General features: G+C 38.6%; 1 protein-coding gene and 1 pseudogene across 10 annotated transcripts in view; both read left to right on the top strand.

Annotated features, from left to right (window-relative positions):
* TTBK2 (tau tubulin kinase 2) overlaps nucleotides 1–20897 on the top strand; it is a 155331-nt gene that overhangs the window by 29877 nt on the left and 104557 nt on the right. For 7 of the 10 annotated variants that reach the window (XR_003515711.2, XM_027570402.2, XM_027570405.2 and 4 more), the window contains exons 2-3: nucleotides 6501–6636; nucleotides 10828–10975. Coding sequence is in view for 6 of the 10 variants with exons in the window: in XM_027570402.2 (XP_027426203.1) it covers nucleotides 6568–6636; nucleotides 10828–10975 (217 nt within the window). In the remaining 4 variants the exon portion in view is untranslated. Of the gene's footprint in view, nucleotides 1–6500; nucleotides 6637–10827; nucleotides 10976–20897 lie in introns of those variants that run through there. The other 3 variants (XM_027570408.2, XM_027570407.2, XM_027570406.2) reach the window with 2 other exon arrangements.
* Nucleotides 15376–17870, top strand: LOC113909381 (annotated as a pseudogene).

Genomic DNA, 20897 nt, shown 5'->3' with positions numbered 1-20897 from the left:
TTGAATGGCTTTTGTGTCTTTGTCAAATATCAGTTGGCCTGGAATAGGCAAATCCACAGACACAGTAAATAGATTAGTGATTGCCAGGGGTTGAGGGAAGGAGGGAATAGAGAATGACAGCTAACAAGTATGGGGTTTCTTTTGGGGCTGGTGAAAATGCTCTAAATTAGATAGTGGTGATGATTATACAACCTTGTAAATATTCTACAGATCACTGAGTTGTATATTTTTAAATGATGGATTTTATGGTATGTGAATTATATCTAAATTTTTTTTTATATCTAAATTTTTCAAAAGTTAAAAATTTAATTGGCCGGGGTGCCTGCGTACCTCAGCCGGTTAAGTGTCTGACTCTTGATTTCAGCTCAGGTCATGATGTCAGGGTCGTAGATCGAGCCCTCCATCAGGCTCTGTGTTCATTGGGAGTCTGCTTGGGGTTCTCTCTCTCTCTTTCCCTCTGCTCCTCCCCGCATGTGCTCTCTTCCTCTCAAATAAATAAGTCTTAAAAGAAATTTAATGGGCCATATTTGTATGGGTTTATTCCTGGGCTCTTTATTCTATTTTATTTATCTCTATATATGTCTATTCCTTGCCAGTAACATACTGGCTTGATTACTGTAACCTTATATAGTTAAGTCCTAAAATCATGCAGTGTGATTCCTCTAACTTTATTATTTATTTTTTTATTTTTTATTTTTTTAAAGATTTTATTTATTTGACAGAGAGGGACACAGCAAGAGAGGGAACACAAGCAGGGGAAGTGGGAGAGGGAGAAGCAGGCTTCCCACTGAGCAGGGAGCCAGATGCAGGGCTGGATCCCAGGACTCTGGGACCATGACCTGAGCCGAAGGCAGACGCTTAACGACTGAGCCACCCAGGCGCCCCCCTCTAACTTTATTACTACTTTTTGAAAATGTTTTGGGTATTTTAGTTCCTTTGCCTATCCACATAAATTTACAATCAACTTGTCTATATAGGGCCTTTTGCTTGGATTTCAACTGAAATTTTGTTAAATCTATTCATCAGTTCAAGGAACTTTTTTTAAAGATGCCCTTTATCAGGTTAAGAAAATTACTTTCTAGGAGCACCTGGGTGGTTTAGTTTGTTGAGCGTTGCACTCTTGGTTTTGGCTCAGGTCATGATCTTGGGGTTGTGAGATCCAGCCCTGAGTTGGTTCCTTGTTCAGCAGGGAGTCTGCTTGAGATTTCTCCCTCTCTCCCTCTGCCTACCCCCCCACCCCCTGCACATGCACTCTTTCTCTCTCTAAAATAAATAAATCTTAAAAAAAGAAAATTCCCTTCAATTCCTAGTTTACTGAGAATTTATGTCATGAATGACTGTTGAGTTTTGTCAAATGCTTCTCACATCAAATGATAGATTGTGTGGTTTCTTTTTTAGACTCTTAATCTGATGGATATATGAATTGATTTCTGAATATTGAACCAGTTTTGTTCACTCAGGATAAATCACATGGGGTTAGAGTGTCTTCTTTTATTGCTGAATTTAATTTGCTAGTATCTTTTGAGAATTTTTTATCTGTGTTCATGAGATAGATTGCTCTGTTATTTTTTGTATTGTCTTTGTTTTTATTTTTTGTTTTTATTATTTTATTTTATTTTTATTTTTATAAAATTTCCACCCCAGGCATTACATTTTTCCCCCTAGTTTTATGACTGGTTTTGATGACAGGGTAATGCTGGCCTCATAAATGATTTGGGAAATGTTCCCTTTCCTTCTTTTTCTGGAAGAGATTTATAGATTTGTTTTTTTTTTTTTTTTAATGTTTGAATGTGGTAGGAGTGCCTGGGTGGCTCAATCAGTTACGTGTCGACTCTTCATTTCCGCTCAGGCCATGGTCTCAGGGTTGTGAGATTGATCCCTGAAGTGGGCTCCAAGCTGGGTGTGAAGCCTACTCAAGATTCTCTTTCTCCCTCTCCCTGTGCCCCCCCCCCCAAATATTAGATTATGGTAGAATTTGTCATGGGGGGGAAAATATCTCTGAGCCCAGAGATTCTTTTTTGGGAAAGTTTTAAAATATGGATTCAAGTTTTTTAATAGGACTATTCAGGCTCTTCCTTTTATCTTGGGTGAATTGTTGTGTTTATGGTTTTCGATGAGTTGCTCCGTTGTTGTCTGGTTTATGTGTATAGTGTCCTTCATATGTCCTTCATTACACTTTTTTTTTCAATTTTATTTTGTTATGTTACTCACCATACATTACATCATTAGTTTTTGATGTAGTATTCCATGATTCATTGTTTGCTCCATTCATTATACTTTTAATGTTTGTGGAGTCTGTAGTGATAATTCCTGTTTCATTCCTAATATTGATAATTTGTGTATTCTCTCTTCTTTTGGCAGTTTTTCTTTTTTTAAAATATTTTTATTTATTTGTGTGAGAGAGAGAGAACACAGGCAGGGAGAGCAGCAGGCAGAGGGAGAGGGAGAAGCAGGCTCCCAGCCAAGCAGAGACCCTGATGCAGGGCTTGATCCCGGGACCCTGGGATCATGACCTGAGCCACCCCGGTGCCCCTCATTCTGAATGTTTTTTTTTTTTTAATTTTTAAAAAAAATTATTTATTGAGAGAGAGAGAGAACATGAGCTGGGGCAGAGGCAGAGGGAGAAACAGGCTCTCCAATGAGCTGGGAGCCTGATGTGGGGCTCCATCCCAGGACCCTGAGATCATGACCTGAGCCGAAGGCAGATGCTTAATGACTGAGCCACCCAGGTGCCCCATAGTTAAGTCTTTATGGTTTGCCTCCCTCTGTTTTTATCTTATTTTTCCTTCTCTTCCCCTATGTTCATCTCTTTGTCTCCTAAATTTCACATGAGTGAAATCATATGGTATTGTCTTTCTCTGACTGACTTATTTTGCTTAGCATAATACAGTCTGGTTCTATCCATATTGTTACAAATGGCATGATTTCATTCTTTTTGATGGCTGAGTAATATTCCATTGTGTATATATGCCACATCTTCTTTATCCATTCATCAGTCGATGGACATGTGGGCTCTTTCCATACTTGGGCTATTGTTGATAGTGCTGCTATAAACATTGGGGTGCATGTGCCCCTTCAAATCAGTACTTTTGTATCCTTTAGATAAATACCTACTAGTGCAATTGCTGGGTCATAGGGCAGTTCTATTTTTAACTTTCTGAGGAACCTCCATACTGTTCTCCAGAGTGGCTGCACCAGTTTGCATTCCCACCAACAGTGTAAGAGGGTTCCCCTTTCTCCACATCCTCGTGCATGGCCAATGATTTAATCACACATGCCTGTGTAATGAAATCTTGATATTAAATACCCTGAACAACAAGGCTCAAGGAGCTTCCTGGTTAGTGAACATGTGTACTGAGAGGATGGCACACCCTGACTGCACAAGGACAGAAACTCCTGTGGTTGGAACCCTTACTGACCTGCCCAGTGTACCTCTTCATCTGGCTGTTCATTTGTATCTTTTTTTTTAAAGATTTTATTTGTTTATTTGTCAGAGAGAGAGAGAGAGCATAAGCAGGGAGAGAGGCAGGCAGAGGGAGAAGCAGGCTCCCCGCTGAGCAAGGAGCCCGATGCGGGACTCGATCCCAGGATCCTGGGATCATGACCTCAGCCAAAGGCAGACGCTTAACTGACTGAGCCACCCAGGCGTCCCCATTTGTATCTTTTATAATAAAATGGTAATCATAGGTATAACATTTTCATTAGTTCTGTGAGTTCTTCTAGCAAATTGTTAGACCCGTGAGAAGCTCCACATTTGTAGCCAGCCAGGCAAAGTATGTATGGCTTTGGGACACCCAGGACTTATGGCTATACTCTGAAATTTGTGCAGTCTTGTGGGACTGAGTCCCTTAACCTGTAGGGTCTTCACTGATTCTGAGTAGTTAGTGTCAGAATTGAACTGAATTGTAGGATACCCCATTGGTGTCAGAGACCTGAAACAGAGCAGCCCATCAACCAAATGAAATTAACACTTAAAGACATTCAACCCAAGGCACCTGGGTGGCTCAGTTGGTTGAGCAGCTGACTCCTGGTTTTGGCTCAGGTCATCCTGGGATCTAGCTCCATGTCGGGCTCTGCACTTGGTGAGGAGTCTGCTGGTGGACTCTCTCTCACCTTCTCCCTCTGCCCCTCGCCCAGCTTGCTCTCTCTCTAAAATCAATCAATCAATCAGTCTTTATTTTTTTTATTATGTTCCGTTAGCCACTGTATAGTACATCATTAGTTTTCGATGTAGTGTTCATTGATTCATTAGTTGCATATAACACCCAGTGCTCATCACAGTACGTGCCCTCCTTAATACCCATCACCCTGTTACCCCATCCCCACATCCCCCTCCCCTCTGAAACCCTCTGTTTGTTTCCTGGGGTCCATGGTCTCTTATGGTTCGTCTCCCCCTCTGATTTTCCCCCCTTCAGATTTCCCTCCCTTCCCCTATGGTCCTCCGTGCTTATTGCCTATGTTCCACATATGAGTGAAACCATATGATAATTGTCTTTCTCTGCTTGACTTACTTCACTTAGCATAATCCCCTCCACTTCCATCCATGTCAGTGTAAATGGTGGGTATTCATCCTTTCTGATGGCTGAGTAATATTCCATTGTATATATGAACCACATCTTCTTTATCCATTCATCTGTTGAAGGGTATCTCGGCTCCTTCCACAGTTTGGCTATTGTGGACATTGCTGCTATGAACATTGGGGTGCATGTGCCCCTTCTTTTTACTACGTCTGTATCTCTGGGGTAAATACCTAGTAGTGCAATTGCTGGGGCATAGGGTAGCTCTATTTTTAATGTCTTGAGGAACCTCCATACTGTTCTCCAGAGTGGCTGCACCAGTTTTCATTCCCACCAACAGTGTAGGAGGGTTCCCCTTTCTCCACATCCTTGCCAACACTTGTTTTCTGTCTTGTTAATTTTTGCCATTCTAACACTGGTGTGAGGTGGTATCTCATTGTGGTTTTGATTTGTATTTCCCTGATGGAGTCTGATTTCTTTTAATGGGAAATGACATTTAAAGTCCACCATCTGAAGGCAGGGGTATTCATTGCTACTGGGTTATCATTGCTATTAGGCCTTGTCAGGACATTCCTCATGCCAAATCTTTTATCATAATTTCTTGATTGTCTGATACTTGTTACATGGTTCCTAGGGGCATTTCCTGGGAATAGTGTTCTTTGAGTTCTGTGTTCCATAACCATTTGTTTCCTTTAGCCATGAAAGTTAGTTCGTCTGTATAGAACATCCTTGGCTTACGTTTTATTTCCTTGGGTATTTAAATATATAATTTCGTTGTCTGCTGGTGTGAACTGGGCCAGTGCCTGTTGTCGGTCAGTGCCAATGTCTTTTTTCCTTTCCCTTCTAAGTAATTTGGACTTACTGCACAGATGCCAATGAAATGTTTTTCCCCTTAAAATCCAGTAGTTTTATGAGACTGTGTGTTGATGTTAATCTTCTGAGTTGTTTTCCCAGGTATGTGATACACCATTTCAATATGCAGATTTAGCCTTTTTTTAAATTTCCAGAAATTTTTTGAATTACAGTGGCTAGTATTTATTTCATAGCATGGGTTTTCTTTTTGGGGGCCTCCTAGAATATCTATTTTGTATTTACTTTGCCTTTTATTTATCACTTTTACTTTTAAATTTCTTTTTAATTTTTTTTTCATTTTTCTTCTTTTTTTCTCACTTATTTGTATGGTGTCTTCTCTCATGTCTCTTCTAGTTAAGTCTTCATTTCTGATCCTTTTCGGAGTTAGCTCAGATTTCTTTTTATGTCTTCCTGTTGGCTAGCTTTCTCATGTAAGGGCTTTTCTAATTACAATTTATGTTGTTTTAAAGCTTTTTAAAAAAAGTTTCTTTTAGTTTGTTCTATAACGTAAAGTTACAGTTTTCATCTCCTTTGGGCCATATTTTTCTGCTGTATTTTCATTTTCTATAGGTATGCTATTCATATTACTATCCTCTTTTTCTTAAAGTATCATTGTATTGGAATTGATCAACTGCCCTTTTCTGTGGCTCATGTTTATTTTTTGTGCACTTGAATGCATTATGTACAATATGTAACATTAAAATTTTATTAGCTCTGGATGTTGTTAAGCTCTAAGTTACAACCTCTTAAACTATAAGGTGTTGTAAGTAAGCTAGGTGCCATGTCTTTTTCTTTAGCAAGTTGTTGTAGTTAGGGCAGTGGTCTGTCTTGGTCAATTGCCATTGATACCATGCTTGCTCTATAGTCTAGCAATCTCAGTGATTGAAATTATATCTGTGTTGTAACATAATGTGTTTGTAATATCTAGCTATTTCATGGGCATCTGTAATGGAAAGATAAGTACTTTTATATGCACTAAACAGATTTTGAACCTGAGTTGTTTTGGGTTTTTACCTGTCTTCCAACAAAGCAACCTAATTAATGTATAGAATTAGTAGTGCTACTTGGCCCAGGAATGTTTGTGTTACTTACTGAGCCCTGATATGCTACCGCTGTTTTGTTTTGTTTTAGGTTAAATGGAAACCATCCTTGGGAGCTGGTTGCTTGTGTAGCTGTTTTATCACATCAGTGAATTGCAATGAGTGGAGGAGGAGAGCAGCCGGATATTCTCAGTGTTGGAATCCTGGTCAAAGAAAGATGGAAAGTGGTGGGTACACATCTTAGAGAGAGAGAAAATGTCAGGGGATAATTTTTGGCATAGAAAATAATACATATATTGCATATATGCCTAAAGCATATTTTCAGTTATTTTCCTGTGATTTAGTCCTGTTTATACCATAATTCTTGTTTTATATAGTAGTAAATGTTCCTAACCTCTGATAACTAATATTGAGTAAAGTAGAAAAAAACGTACTTAGGGAAAGACAAACCAACAAAAAAAATAGCATACAATAAACTTCTCTTTTTAAAAATTTTTGAACTTTTTATTAAGGAAAATTGTAAACATACATAAAAATAGCGAGACTGATTTAATGAAGCTTTATGTACTCATGCCCCAGCTTAAACAGTTATCATTTTATAGTCAATCTTGTTTTCTCTTTAACCTCCCTCCCAGAATATTTTGAAGCAAATCTTTTACCTTAGCATTTCTTCTGTATGTATTTCAGTTGTGTATCTCTAAAGGATAAAAAATCTTTTAAAAATGTAATCATAATAATATCACATCTAAAAAAGGAATAATTTTTTAATATTAAATATCCTTTCAACTTCCACATTTCCCCTATTGTAAATTATTTTTAATGGTTTGAATCATATCCAAGTAAAGCCTGGGTATTGCAGTTGGTTGACATCACTTAAGTTTTTTTTTAATTTCTAGATTTCTTTTCATCTTTCTTTTTTCCTTGCCGTTTTTTTAATTGAAGAAAGTAGGTCATTTGCCTGTAAAATTTCCCATACTTTGGGTTTTTCTGATGTCTTCCATATGGTATTAACATGTTTCTCTGTCTCATATGTTTTATGTAAGTTGATATTTATTGAGGCTCAGTTAGATCTGAGTTCAGGTTTATTTATTGAGGTGGCATTTTTTTTTCAAAAAGCGTATTGGGAACTGTCAATAGGAGGCCAAAATGTCTTATCACCCATTAAGACATTGTGTGTCCTTTTGCCCATTGTCATTTTAGCACTATTGATCATCATTTTCTAGGTTTATTAATTGCAGATTGTGACATTCTGTCATTCCTTCATTTTTTAGTTGAAGTACATCTACAAAGAGAAATTTCCTATCATCAGCTATTTGATTACCCTGAGACACATTTTGATTAGGAAAATAGAATAAATACTTAATTCTTTTTCTTAATTTACTAGTTTTCAGAATAACGAAGTGGCTCCCTAGCATTTTCTGCAAGTGACCAATGAGATTTTTTAAAATATACAATTAAGAATTCATGGATTTAAAAATATTTCATGTGTTTCAGTCAGTTGTAGTTATTATCCTTATTGATCTTCAGATTGTCTCATTTGACTAGGGGACACCCTTCACGTTGTCTCTTGAGTCTTTTCAACATGATCCTAATAATAGTCTTTTAAAGTCTTCCTTGCCCGAGACCTGGAATCTGCCATCTTTCCTGCTCTTAAAGGAACAAATTTTGTTTTAGATATATTTAAATATATATTTTACTGCTACCCATTCTTTTATTAAAGTTTTGTTCCATTAGCAGGTTTAGCAAAATTATTTTAGTGGTTTCCTTACTGTATCACAGATTGGAAAAAGAAGATTCTTCCTTTAGAAATATAAATGTTGTGTCTGGGTTACAGTGTTTTACCAATTAGGCAAATCAGTAGGCTTTGAAAATTTACTTGAGTAAATATAAGAACCATGTTGTCATCATGGATTGATACCGAGAAATTCCAACAATTAGTAATCTTTTATGTAAGTCAGGAATGAGAGTTTCTTTGGTGAGTGCTTTGTATTAAGTGCTGTGATAAAGTTTGGCCATTTCCAGTAGACATATCAAAAGGTGACAAATGAAGCTATGCCTGGCATAGTTGCTCTGTCCTGATAATTAGAGCTAATGTATGTATGGAACATGTCCCCCAAATTTGGGAGGCATAGTGGCATTTTAGTAAGAAATCACAGGCTCATTGTTACGGATGGTGTTTTGGTTACTACCATTGTGAACAAACTACCTCAAAACTTACAGGCTTAAAACAATTTTTAATTTGCTTACAATTTTGTGGATTAGGGATTTGAGAAGAGTTTGCTTGGGTGGTTTGTCTCTTGACCATGTAGCACTTGCAGGATTGTGTGGGTTAGAGGATCTACTCCCAAATGGCTTGTTTGGTGACTCGGCGGTCCTTCGTTCCCTTACTCACCCTGCTTCATCCCTGGTAGCTTCTTTTCTAGGCCCTCTCCACAGGCCTGTGGCTTCTCAGGATGGTCAGACTTTTTACATGATAGCTGGCTTTTGAGAGACTGGAAACAGTAGCTGCAAGGCTATCAAGGGCTATTCTCAGGGCTGGTGCAGAATTACTTTGCTGTGTTCTGTTGGTCAAAGCAGTCACAAGATTTACCCAGATTTAAGGGGGTGGGGAATGGACTCTGCTTCTTGATGGGTGAGTGTCAAGGTCAAACTGAAGAAGAGCAAAAGGGATTGTTGATATTGTTGTGATCATCTTTGGAAAAGAAAGTCTGCCGTTTACCTCTGTACTTTCCCTAATCTGCATACCCTTATCATACTAAACTGTCTCTAGCTCTTTGCCTTGTAGGAATTGATGATGTCTTAGTGCTTTGCCAAGCTCGATAAAAAATACTGATGTTCCACTATTGTTGAAATGACGTAAGAATAGACCAAGGAGCAAAATCATTACTTTGGTGTAGATTTTTGTTCTGTTATTTGGTAAGGTTTTTTTGTGAGGTAAAACATGAAGTTACCTCTCACCACAGTCCGTAATTAGAGAGATGTCTGTTTTTGTACTGTTTATGAGTTTTTAAAGTTACACTAGGCTTTGTTTAATGGACAAATGTTAAGAATCATAAGTATCGCTCAGGGCCCAACAAAAAACTGTTTAACTGAAATGAAGTTCTGGAACTTTATTTTAATCCTGAGTTCATACTGGAGCTCCTCAGGATATCTCTTCCCATCACCCAACTGGAATAAAGGATTATGGCTCTTATATACAAAGCATTGAATAGCTATTTAGCAATAATTATGTAGTTACCACTTAGCCACTTGCTATAGGGGAAACAAAAAAATAGAAAGGAGTGGCTCTCTCTGAAGAAGCTTAGTTTCACTGTATGGGGCTAGGACATTGACAGTGAAAGTTAAAAAACAGTACAGTGTATTAATATAAGTAATATCTGAGGTGTTTAGCCTAGTGAAATGATTAATTAAATGATTAAGCAAATAATTCCTATAGAAATTCAGAAGATAGAGAATCAGCCTGGAGGCAGTAATCAGTACAGACCCAGTGTTGAAAGAAGTAGAACTTCAAGTGAGTCCTCTGGGGTGGTTAGGATTTAGGACCTTGTGCCTCGAGTGATGACTTTGTGCATTATATCACATCCTAGATGTTTGATAATGTGAAAAGAGAAGACTTTCAGGAAATGGAAGAAGGCTAATTCCATGCTGTATCTAACTTGAAGTTTATTACCCACCTTGGTGCTTATAGCTCTATAGGTTCAGTTGTCACTGACACTTGAGAATTTGCTTATATTACTCAGACAGAGATCCTGGTATTCCTCAGTTAAGCTAACACATTTTATCAGGAAGGGTAGTAAGTGTCGGTTTAAAGTGTTTTATTTGATTAGAGTTCAGTATTTGAGCATATGGTTATATAGCAGACTCTGGGATAGCATAAAACAGGAGGTTTCGGTCTCTTCTTTGGAGCCAGCTGGGTGTCTCCGAGGGGAGGGTAAGTGGTGCTGCGAGGGCTGGGCCCTGGTTGCCCCACTCCCATCTCCCCACGTACACATCTCAGCTGGGTTCCAGATAAGATTTCAATTGGCAAAAAGATTTCATGGTTTAAAAAGTCTTCAAATGATTGCCTTAGAATTAAAATAACGTGGTTGTTGAGGGACATTTGTGGGAAGTGAAACTTTCAGATACTGCACTTTTTTGTGACCTTTTTGATGCTGGCTGTAGACTAAATTTTAAAATTGTCTGTGGCTAAAATAATTTCATTACCTTTTGTGGGCAAAACTGGGAAAAGGTTTTGATGCTGTTTCTAGGCATTTGTTTTCTTCTTGGCATGTGTATAATTAATTTAACAATATTGAGATCTTTTATCCTCAAATAGGGATAGTAAAATTATATATATATTTTTAATATAAGAGATGAATTGATTTCCGATTAGAATGTTCTAGTAATTGTATGTGTGTATGTTCTTATTTCCTGTGCAGTTGAGGAAGATTGGGGGTGGGGGCTTTGGAGAAATTTACGATGCCTTGGACATGCTTACCAGGGAAAATGTTGCACTGAAGGTAGAATCAGCTCAACAACCAAAACAAGTTCTGAAAATGGAGGTGGCTGTGTTGAAAAAACTACAAGGTAAGCTGCTTTGTATGATATGCCAGACAATTTATAATTTATTGTTATCTTTCTGAACCTCATTACATCCTTTCACTATTGACTGAATAATCAGGTGTCAGCTCAGTATAAACAATGCTTAGCATTTTTCTCTTTGAAATTTTATCACTAGCTTGTAGTAGTAGAAATATTAATTGCTTAGGCTAATTGGACTGTGGGAATTCCTTTTCATGGTGAGTAAGGATGAGAGAGTGAATTAGCTGAAACATTCTACTTTAGAATGTTATGGTAAAAATTTGCCTTCTTTTTTTTTAAACCACTAAACATGAATACCTCTGAGTTGTTTCTACCCATGTTGTTGGAGGTAAATATGCTTTATTCACATTAAGAAAGCTGCCTTCAAATCACACTGCAGGGTTGATTAAAAATAATAGTATTTGTTATGTGATTTCATTAACTTGTTTCATAGGGTAACTTTTTCTGGCCCTGTTGTCATTTTTGAGATCTGTTTTACTACTTGGGTTCCTATTTTTTACTACAAGGAAAATTAACTTTTTTTTCTGACTTTACCCCAGTGATGTAAAACCCTGAATATATTGCTAGTTTGTATTCATCTTTGTATTTTCAGTTTAATGATCTAATCTGATATTACTCATATTTAAATATTTTATCTGAATCAAAATTAGATGATTAGCACATTAAATGATCTTGTTAAGTTCTTGAAGGTTTGACATTGTTATGGGACATTCATTAGTATCTAAAGAAATTTAATACTAACATAGAGCAAAAGAAGTTGCTGGATTTAGTAGAAATAACTGTAGTTGGTAGAAATAGCAAGCACAAAATGCTGTGTAGCCTAGGACCTTCAAATTCATGGCTGTATAGTCTCTAGGGTAAATGTGCTGTCTTTGTGGATTACTGATGTTTGAAATTCTAGTGAACTAGTTTGTGTTAAGTTGATGAAATGTGTATTATGTATCCTGGCAATGTCTGTTCTTTTAATCACTGTCCTTTGCCTAAGCTTTCTCATTATCCAGATTTCTCTACCAATTGGCTCATTTGATTAGAGCCTGATGCTAATAAAATTATAGATCTGTTTAGTAGTTATTTTTAGCCCAAACTTAGTTTTCCCAAACATGGGAAATTAGGAAGGCAGTGGATAGATCAACACCTGTTGTCACTACTAGGAAAAATGTAACTCGAAAAGGAAGAATAGGGGAAAAGATGGCGCTCTCTTTTTTTTCACCTTTTCTCCTTACTCCCTATTTCTTTGGAGCTGTTCTCAGCTCAGTGACATAGAGGCCACAAATAGGTGCAGCTGGAGCTACCAATTCCTGGTTTGCACAGATCCTAGGAGATCTATTTGATTCTCAGACGAGCCCATAAAGGATATGTCAGCATCAGTGTGCCTGGAGCATGCCACTTCACCTTTCTCCTACTTGGCCCTGAGGAAATGCTTCCAGGTGAGGCAGGATACAGCTCCATAGCCCTTTCTGTAGGTTCTCTGGCCTATTTTGGCCTTGATTTACCCAGGATTCTATGGGATAAAGCTTGAAGATAACGCCAATGGATGAATTGCAGACCTTAGGATGCTAAGTCTCTCCTTCTATTTTATCCTTCATACTATTAACTAAAACGTTTCTCCTACCTGCTTATAACTACATCCTACTCCTCACAAGTGTTCACTTTCCAAAAACAAACAGGTTTTTATCTTCTGGTCTGTATTTCTTCTTCTTCTTCTTCTTCTTTTTTTTTTTTTAAGTTTTTATTTTAATTCCATGGTCTGTATTTCAGTGAGGTAGCCCTTGACTCTTTTCTTGGCTTCCTAACTTATGCCTTCTGCATATTGAATGCCTCACAACTTAATTTGGTTGAGGGTGCTTTAGAATCTGGGTCTTTTTGAGAACATTTTATGGGACTGACTTACACTTGCCTCCTTTTGGCATAATGACTTCTTCTTATTCACTGGCCCCAATAAAAAGGCTAAGTGTGTAAGAGAAGATATATAACCAGAGACTAACTCTTTAAAGGATTGGTTTTATTTATTTATATTATTATTTTTTTAAAGGTTTTATTTATTTATTTGACAGAGAGACACAGCAAGAGAGGGAACACAAGCAGGGGGAGTGGGAGAGGGAGAAGCAGGCTTCCTGCTGAGCAGGGAGCCCGATGTGGGGCTCGATCCCAGGACCCTGGGATCATAACCTGAGCCGAAGGCAGACGCTTAACAGCTGAGCCCCCCCAGGTGCCCCGACTGGTTGGTTTTAAACTGATGTTCAGGGGCACGTAGGTGGTGCAGTCAGTTAAACATCATACTCTTGGTTTCCGCTCAGGTTGTGACCTCAGGGTCATCTCTCTCCCTCTTCCTCTGCCCCTCCCCCTGTGCATGCAAGCTTGCATATTTGCATCCTTGCTCTCTCTCAAATATATCTTTAAATTGATGCTCAGTTTTTGATAGGTGATACAAGGATTTGCTTCTTTACAAGATAAAAAGATATTTTATGATGAATTTAGCTAGAACCCTAAGTTTTGTTCTTTGTAACAAATCATTTCCCCTTTTCAAAATTCTCACAGTGTTTTTTCCTGGATTCCCTCAGTTCTGAGTTTTCTCTCAGTCTTTCCTGTACTTGCTCACCTTAGATTGCTTCAGCTCATGTATAACTCTGATTTCTAGTATGATCCTGTCTCATTGGCTTTGAAGTATGAAGACCTTATTAGCATTTTACTCCATGTTTTCTTCTAAATGACCTCCCCGATGCTGCTACCTCAGATTACTCTCTCATCACAACTCTCTGAACCACTCTGGATGTATCCTACAGTTCTCTATTGAATCAAGTTAGACTCCTGAATTATATTTGGTTTTTACAAATGTGTTTGAATGTGTTAGTCGCTACTAAAGGAAACAAACCGTAAGAGACTCTTAAATATAGGGAACAAACTGAGGATTGCTAGAGGGGTGGTGGTGGGGGGTAATTGGGTGATGGACACTAAGGAGGGCACTTGATGTAATGAACACTGGGTGTTATATGTGACTGATGAATCACTAAATTCTATCCCAAAACTAATAACTATACTATATGTGAGCTGACTTGAGTTTACATAAAATCTTAAAAGAAAAAAAGACAACTAAACCGTCTGTCTGTAGGCCTGTTAGGTAGTATTTCTCCTACACTTAGTTATTATTCTCTAAAGTATCCCTAGTACATAGAATCACAAAACATAATAAACTTTTCTTTTTATTAACACACATCTCTATATATCCATTTACTTGTGTTTCTGCCTTGTCTCCGCTTGGAATATACTGTCTTAACACCTTTGTCTTTCAGTTCATTTGCTTTGAAACTTGGAGCAAAGGGGATAATTGCCTCCCTAGGCTGTTAGATTCTTTTTTTCTTTCTTCTCTCCCATCTTCGATAAATGTTTTATGGTGATATCCTGGCTATCTTCACTTCTCCATTTTAATGAACTCTTGAGCTATATCTGACCACACCACTCATTTTTGTCTTTTTAATAAATAGTTTTATTTTCAGTGCTGGTGTAAGAGGAAAAAAACTTCTGTCTTATGATTTCAAACTGAACACTAGTAATTCTGCAGTACCTGAGGAACTTACCATCAATGCTGTATAAAAAGATTCTTTTTTTTTAAATTTTATTGATTTATTTGACAGAGAGAGAGACACAGCGAGAGAGGGAACACAAGCAGGGGGAGTGGGAGAGGGAGAAGCCGGCTTCCTTTGGAGCAGGGAGCCTGATGCGGGACTCGATCCTAGGACCCCGGGATCATGACCTGAGCTGAAGGCAGATGCTTAACGACTGAGCCACCCAGGTGCCCCTCTATTTTTAAATTTTTGAGGAACCTCCATACTGTTTTCCATAGTGGCTGCTCCAGTTTACATTTCTTTTTTTTTTTTAAGATTTAATTTATTTATTTGACAGAGAGAGACACAGCGAGAGAGGGAACACAAGCAGGGGGAGTGGGAGAGGAAGAAGCAAGCCTCCTGTGGAGCAGGGAACCCGATGTGGGGCTCAATCCTGGGACCCTGGGACCATGACCTGAGCCGAAGGCAGACAGTTAATGACTGAGCCACCCAGGCACCCCTGTATAAAAAGATTCTTAAAATTTGATACATAACTAGAATGCTGCAGCAAGACATTCAAATCTTAAATTTGCTATTTTCCCTAATTTTTATTATGAAAAAGTTTCAACATACACAAAAATGGAAGTAATGATATAAAGAACATTCTTTGTACCCAGTACTCAACTTCAGTAAGTTATCAGCACTTGGCCAGTCTTGTTGCAGCTATATCCTGCTCCTTCAATATTTTTTCCCACCTTGCTGGAGTATTTAAAAAGAAATGCTAAGTGGCTTCTTTGTCCTGGTGCTGTGTTGTCACGAAGCCCATGTTGTCCCTTAGCTGAGATGCTTGAGGAAACCCAGACCCAAGATGAGCTGATGGAGGAGAAGGAGGTTGAGACATTAACCTTTCAGGTGGAAATCACTCAGTTGATGTCCCTGATCATCAATACTTTCTACTCAAATAAAGAGATCTTTCTGAGGGAGCTTATTTCAGATTCATCAGATGCTTTGGACAAGATCAGATATGAAAGCTTGACAGATCCCAGTAAACTAAATTCTGGGAAAGAGCTGCACATTAATCTCATTCCAGACAACCAAGATCGAACCCTCACTGTGGTGGATAGTGGGATTGGCATGACCAAGGCCAATTTGATCAGTAACCTTGGTACTTTCACCAGGTCTGGAACTGAAGTGTTCATGGAAGCCTTGCAGGCTGGTGCTTATTTCTATGATTGTCCAGTTTGGTGCCTGTTTGATTGCTGAGGAACTGACCATGATCACCAAACATAATGATGATGATGAACAGCATGCCTACGAGTCATCTTCAGAAGGATCGTTCACAGTTAGGACTGATACAGGTGAACCTATGGGTCATGGAACAGAGGTTATCCTGTATCTGAAAGAAGACCAAACTGAGTACTTGGAAGAAAGAAGAATAAAGATGATTGTGAAAAAACACTCCCAATTTATTGGCTATACCATTACTCTTTTTTGTGGAGAAGGAACATGATAACGAAGTCAATGATGATGAGGCTGAAGAAAAGGAAGAGAAAGAGGAAGAAAAAGAAAAGGAAGAAAAGGAGTCTGATGACAAACCTGAAATGGATGTTGGTTCTGATGATGAGGTGAAGGAAGAAAGGAAAGACGGTGATGAGAAAAAGAAAAAGATCAAGGAGAAGTACACTGGTCAAGAAGAACTGACCGAGGCAAAGCCTATTTGGATCAGAAATCCTCATGATATTACTAATAAAGAATATGGATAATTTTATAAGAGCTTGGCCAATGAGTGGGAAGATCACTTAGAAGTGAAGCATTTTTCATTTGAAGGACAGTTGGAATTCAGAGCCCTTCTTTTTGTCCCAAGACATACTCCCTTTGATCTATCTGAAAACAAAGAAAAAGAACAACATTAAGTTGTATGTTCTGAGTTTTCATCCTGGATAACTGCAAGGAGCTAATCCTAATATCTGAATTCATTAGGGATGGGGTGGACTCCGAGGATCTTCCTTTAGATATTTCCCGTGAGATGTTGCAGCAAAGCAAAATTTTTTAAAGTTAGCAGAATTTGGTCAAAAGATGCTTAGAACTCTTCACTGAACTGACAGAAGACAGAACTACAAAAAGTTTTATGAGCATTTCTTTTTTTTTTTTTAAGTAGGCTCCACACCCAGCATGGAGCCCAGTGTGGGGCTTGAACTCATGACCCTGAGATCAAAAACCTGAACTGAGATCAAGAGTCAGACGTTGAACTGACTGAGCCACCTAGGTGCCCCTATGGGCATTCCTCTAAAATTTTAAGCTTGGGGGCGTGCCTGGGTGGCTCAGTCATTTGAGCCTCTGACTCTTGATTTTGGCTCGGGTCATGATCTCAGGGTTGTGGGATCAAAACTCATGTCAGGCTCTGTGCTTACCGGGGAGTCTGCTTGGGATTCTCTCTCCTCCTGCCCCATCCCCTCCTCCCCCGCAAAAGAAATAAATAAAATTTAAAAAACATTAAACTCGGAATACATGAAGACTTTCAGAATCGGAAGAAGCTTTCAGAGCTGTTAAGATACCACACATCTGTTTCTGGTCATTTGATGGTTTCTGTCAAGGGCTATTGCACCAGAATGAAGGAATACCAGAAGCATATCTATTACATCACAGGTGAGACCAAGGACCAATAGCAAATTTGGCCGTTGTGGAATGTCTTTGGAAGCATGGCCTAGAAGTGATCTGTATGATCAAGCCTATTGACAAGTACTGTGTCCAACAGCTGAAGGAATTTGAGGGGAAGACTGTAGTGTCTGTTATCAAAGAGGGCTTGGAACTTGCAGAAAATGAAGAAGAGAAAAAGAAACAGGAAGAGAAAAGTTTGAAAGTCTGTGCAAAATCATGAAGGATATCTTGGAGAAAGAAGTAGAAAAGGTGGTCATGTGAAACGGATTGGTGACATCCTCATGCTGCACTGTCACAAGCAGGTGTGGCTGGATGGCAAATAAGGAAAGAATCATGAAGGCTCAAGCCATAGAGACAACTCCACCATGGGCTACATGGCAGCAAAGAAGCACTTGGAGATAAACTCTGATGAGACTGAGACCTTATGGCAGAATGCAAAATGACAAGAATGACAAGTGTGAAAGATGTGGTCATCCTGCTCTACGAAACTGCACTTCTGTCTGCCAGCTTCAGTCTGGAAGATCCCCAGACACATGATAACAGGATGTATAGCATGATCAAACTTGGTCATGGTATCGATGAAGATGACCCCACTGCTGATGATAGCTATGCTGCTGTGACCGGAAGAGATGCCACCTCTCAAAGGAGATGATGACATGTCACGCACGGAAGTAGACTAAGCTCTGCCCCAAGGAGTAATTGTACATGTATACAATACTGTGTCTTCATTCCCTCTGATAATATATTTTCAAGGATGTTTTTCTTTATTTTTGTTGACATTTTAAAATCTGTATGACGTGACAATAACTACTTAAGGGGAAGATAAGGTTTCATTCTCTTTCTGATACTGTGATATTTAGGAACTAAAGCCCAGCTAGTTTTTCTTCTTTAGTTTCATGTGGGCTTATTTTAACAGGACAAGGTAAAATTTGTTGTAAGATGTGCATAACCTAATGTTAACTGTGTGGTCTAAAGTGTTTAGCTATCGGGGAGAGGGGTGGGGGGATTGGTAAGCCTGGTGATGGGTATCAAGGAGGGCCCGTATTGCATGGAGCACTGGGTGTTATATGCAAACAATGAATCATGGAACACTACATCAAAAACTAATGATGAAATGTATGGTGACTAACATAACATAATAAAATTTAAAAAAAAAGTGTTTAGGGACGCCTGGGTGGCTCAGTTGGTTAAGCGTCTGCCTTCAGCTCAGGTCATGATCCCAGGAGATCGAGTCCCATATCGGGCTCCCTGCTCAGCGAGGAGCCTGCTTCTCCCTCTGCCTGCTGCTCCCCCTCTTTGTGTGCGTGCTCACGCTCTCTCTCTCTCTGTCTCTCTCGCTGACAAATAAATAAAATCTTAAAAAAAAATGTTTAGCTATCAAGCTGATTCCTTAGTAAGACTAAATTTTTTTTCCCTGAAGTGTTCTGAGCTACATTTTGATGTTTAAAAGAAAAGTATTGGTGAAAACAACTTTTATCTTCTAGGATCTACTTTTTAAATCTTATATCTCCTGTAGTTATCAACTGCATGCATCAGGCCTCTAGAAACTAGTATGTTAAACTGAACCAACTTGATGGGACTAACTATCTATAATAGGGTCTGTTTTCCAAAGAGCATTGTCTTTTTTTTTTTTTTTTAAAGATTTTATTTATTTCTTTGACAGAGAGAGACGCAGCGAGAGAGGGAACACAAGCAGGGTGAGTGGGAGAGGGAGAAGCAGGCATCCCACGGAGCAGGGAGCCCGTTGCGGGGCTCGATCCCAGGACCCGGGGATCATGACCTGAGCCGAAGGCAGACGCTTAACGACTGAGCCACCCAGGTGCCCCAAAGAGCAATGTTTAGAGTAGCGAAGTTATAAGCCTACTTAGGTGTGTTGTGAAGCTGTTCAGAAAGTAAGCAAGTTTTGTGAGTGGAAATGTAGTGTTCAAGTCACAGTGTGCTTTAAAAGATTGTAACAGATACAAATGAACTTAAAAAAGAAATGCATTATATCATGTATAAATACTTCAGTATGTATCTCTACTTAATAGATACGGGCTCCTTTTTTTAAATGAAAATATTCTTTATTTCATAGAGTCATGAATTACCAGCCAATTAGGGAATCTTGAGGTGGGGGTATTTGGAGATACATCAAAATATGACAGATATTACTTTGCCTATGAGAGCTTTGTTGATGATCAGGGATTTTGCAAAACCATTAACTTGCATCTGTGGGAGCCTAGAAAGTCTTAGCCACTTATCCTTCAAAAAAGAAAAAAAAAAGGAATGCTGTGAGAATATATTAGAGGTAGTTTATGTTAAACATTAGGAAAATTTGGGACATCTGTATAATTGAAAAAGTGAAATAATAAGGCTCTGGAAACCCCTCAGGTGACCAGTTTTAAGAATGGATTAGAGAACTCATTGGAGAGGAAGCCCATGCTCAGAGTTTTACTTTAACTAATAGACTTTACTTTTGTAGCACTGTTTTAGGTTTACAGAAAAATTGAACAGAAAATACAGAGTTCCCATATTCCCCCTCCCCATCTACAGTTTCCCCTGTTATTAACATACTGTGTTAGTGGAATATGTTTGTTATAATTGATGAAGTCAATATTGATACATTATTATTAACTAAAGTCTATAATTTACATTAGGATACTCCTTTTTTTTTTTAATAACATAAGCACAGCAGTTTTAAACACCTAACAAAATTATTTCTCAATGCCATCTAAAATCTAGCCATTGTTTAATTTCTCCCATTGTCTTGACAATATCATATTGTTCTGTCTTTGAGGCATGTTGAGACCTCGTCAGCACTCATGGTGGGGTAGGGAAGCAACTGATGAATGAGGAGGACTCGTGGGGGGGGTGGCATGCTTTGGCTATTGACTGTAGCATTGACCAGTGGGAAGTGGCAGAAGTATAATATATAGAGAAACAACTTGGTGGTTGATACAAAAAAGTGACACCTGAGGAGTCAGGACCACCTCCACCACCTACTGCCCCTGTGAACCTACTCAGCCCAAATTCCCGAGGGTAATATGGGACAATTAATACACAAATTATAGGGGGTTGTGAGAATGAAGTGATAAATGTCAAGTGTTTAGCACAGTGCCCTCAATAAATGTTAGATTGATTGAAAACAATATCCTGTTGTTGACTTGTTCAAATCAAGATTCACATACACTGTAGGCCCATTGCATTTGGTTGACTTATCTCTTAAGTCTCTTAATCTATGAGATTTCCACACTTCCTCCCTCATCCTCTCTGCCCCCTCCCCTTTTTTTTGGCCTTGCCATTTATTTGTTGAAGAAATGAAGTTCTTAGTTTGATAGAAGAGTCCAGATTCTGGATTTGGCTAATTGCATACTTGGGGTGTCTTTTAACATGTTTCTCTAGCCTCTGTGTTTCCTGTGAACGGGTAGTAGATGTAGAGCCTTGATGAGATTCATATTGTTGTTACTGCTGTTGTTTTTAGGAAGAGTACATGGTCTAGATCTGTTATTTCCATAGGGTTGGCGAAATTGTGATTTTTCTGATTCTTTTATTCCTTCCAAATTTCTGAACTGGAATTATTCTACCAAGTAGAACTTTATTTCATCAGCTGTTTGTTTCCCCTGAAGTATAGTTACTATAAGAGGGGCAGTATAAAGACTTGATTTTTCTTCCCTCTTATTTACCGATTCTCAGAAGAATGAGTTTTGTGCCATATGTGACCAGTGAAT

The sequence above is a fragment of the Zalophus californianus genome, chromosome 6 (assembly GCF_009762305.2).
Source record: "Zalophus californianus isolate mZalCal1 chromosome 6, mZalCal1.pri.v2, whole genome shotgun sequence".
NCBI lineage: Eukaryota > Metazoa > Chordata > Mammalia > Carnivora > Otariidae > Zalophus > Zalophus californianus.
Note: the sequence above shows the minus strand (reverse complement) of the source record. Positions and strands in the feature narration are given on the sequence as shown.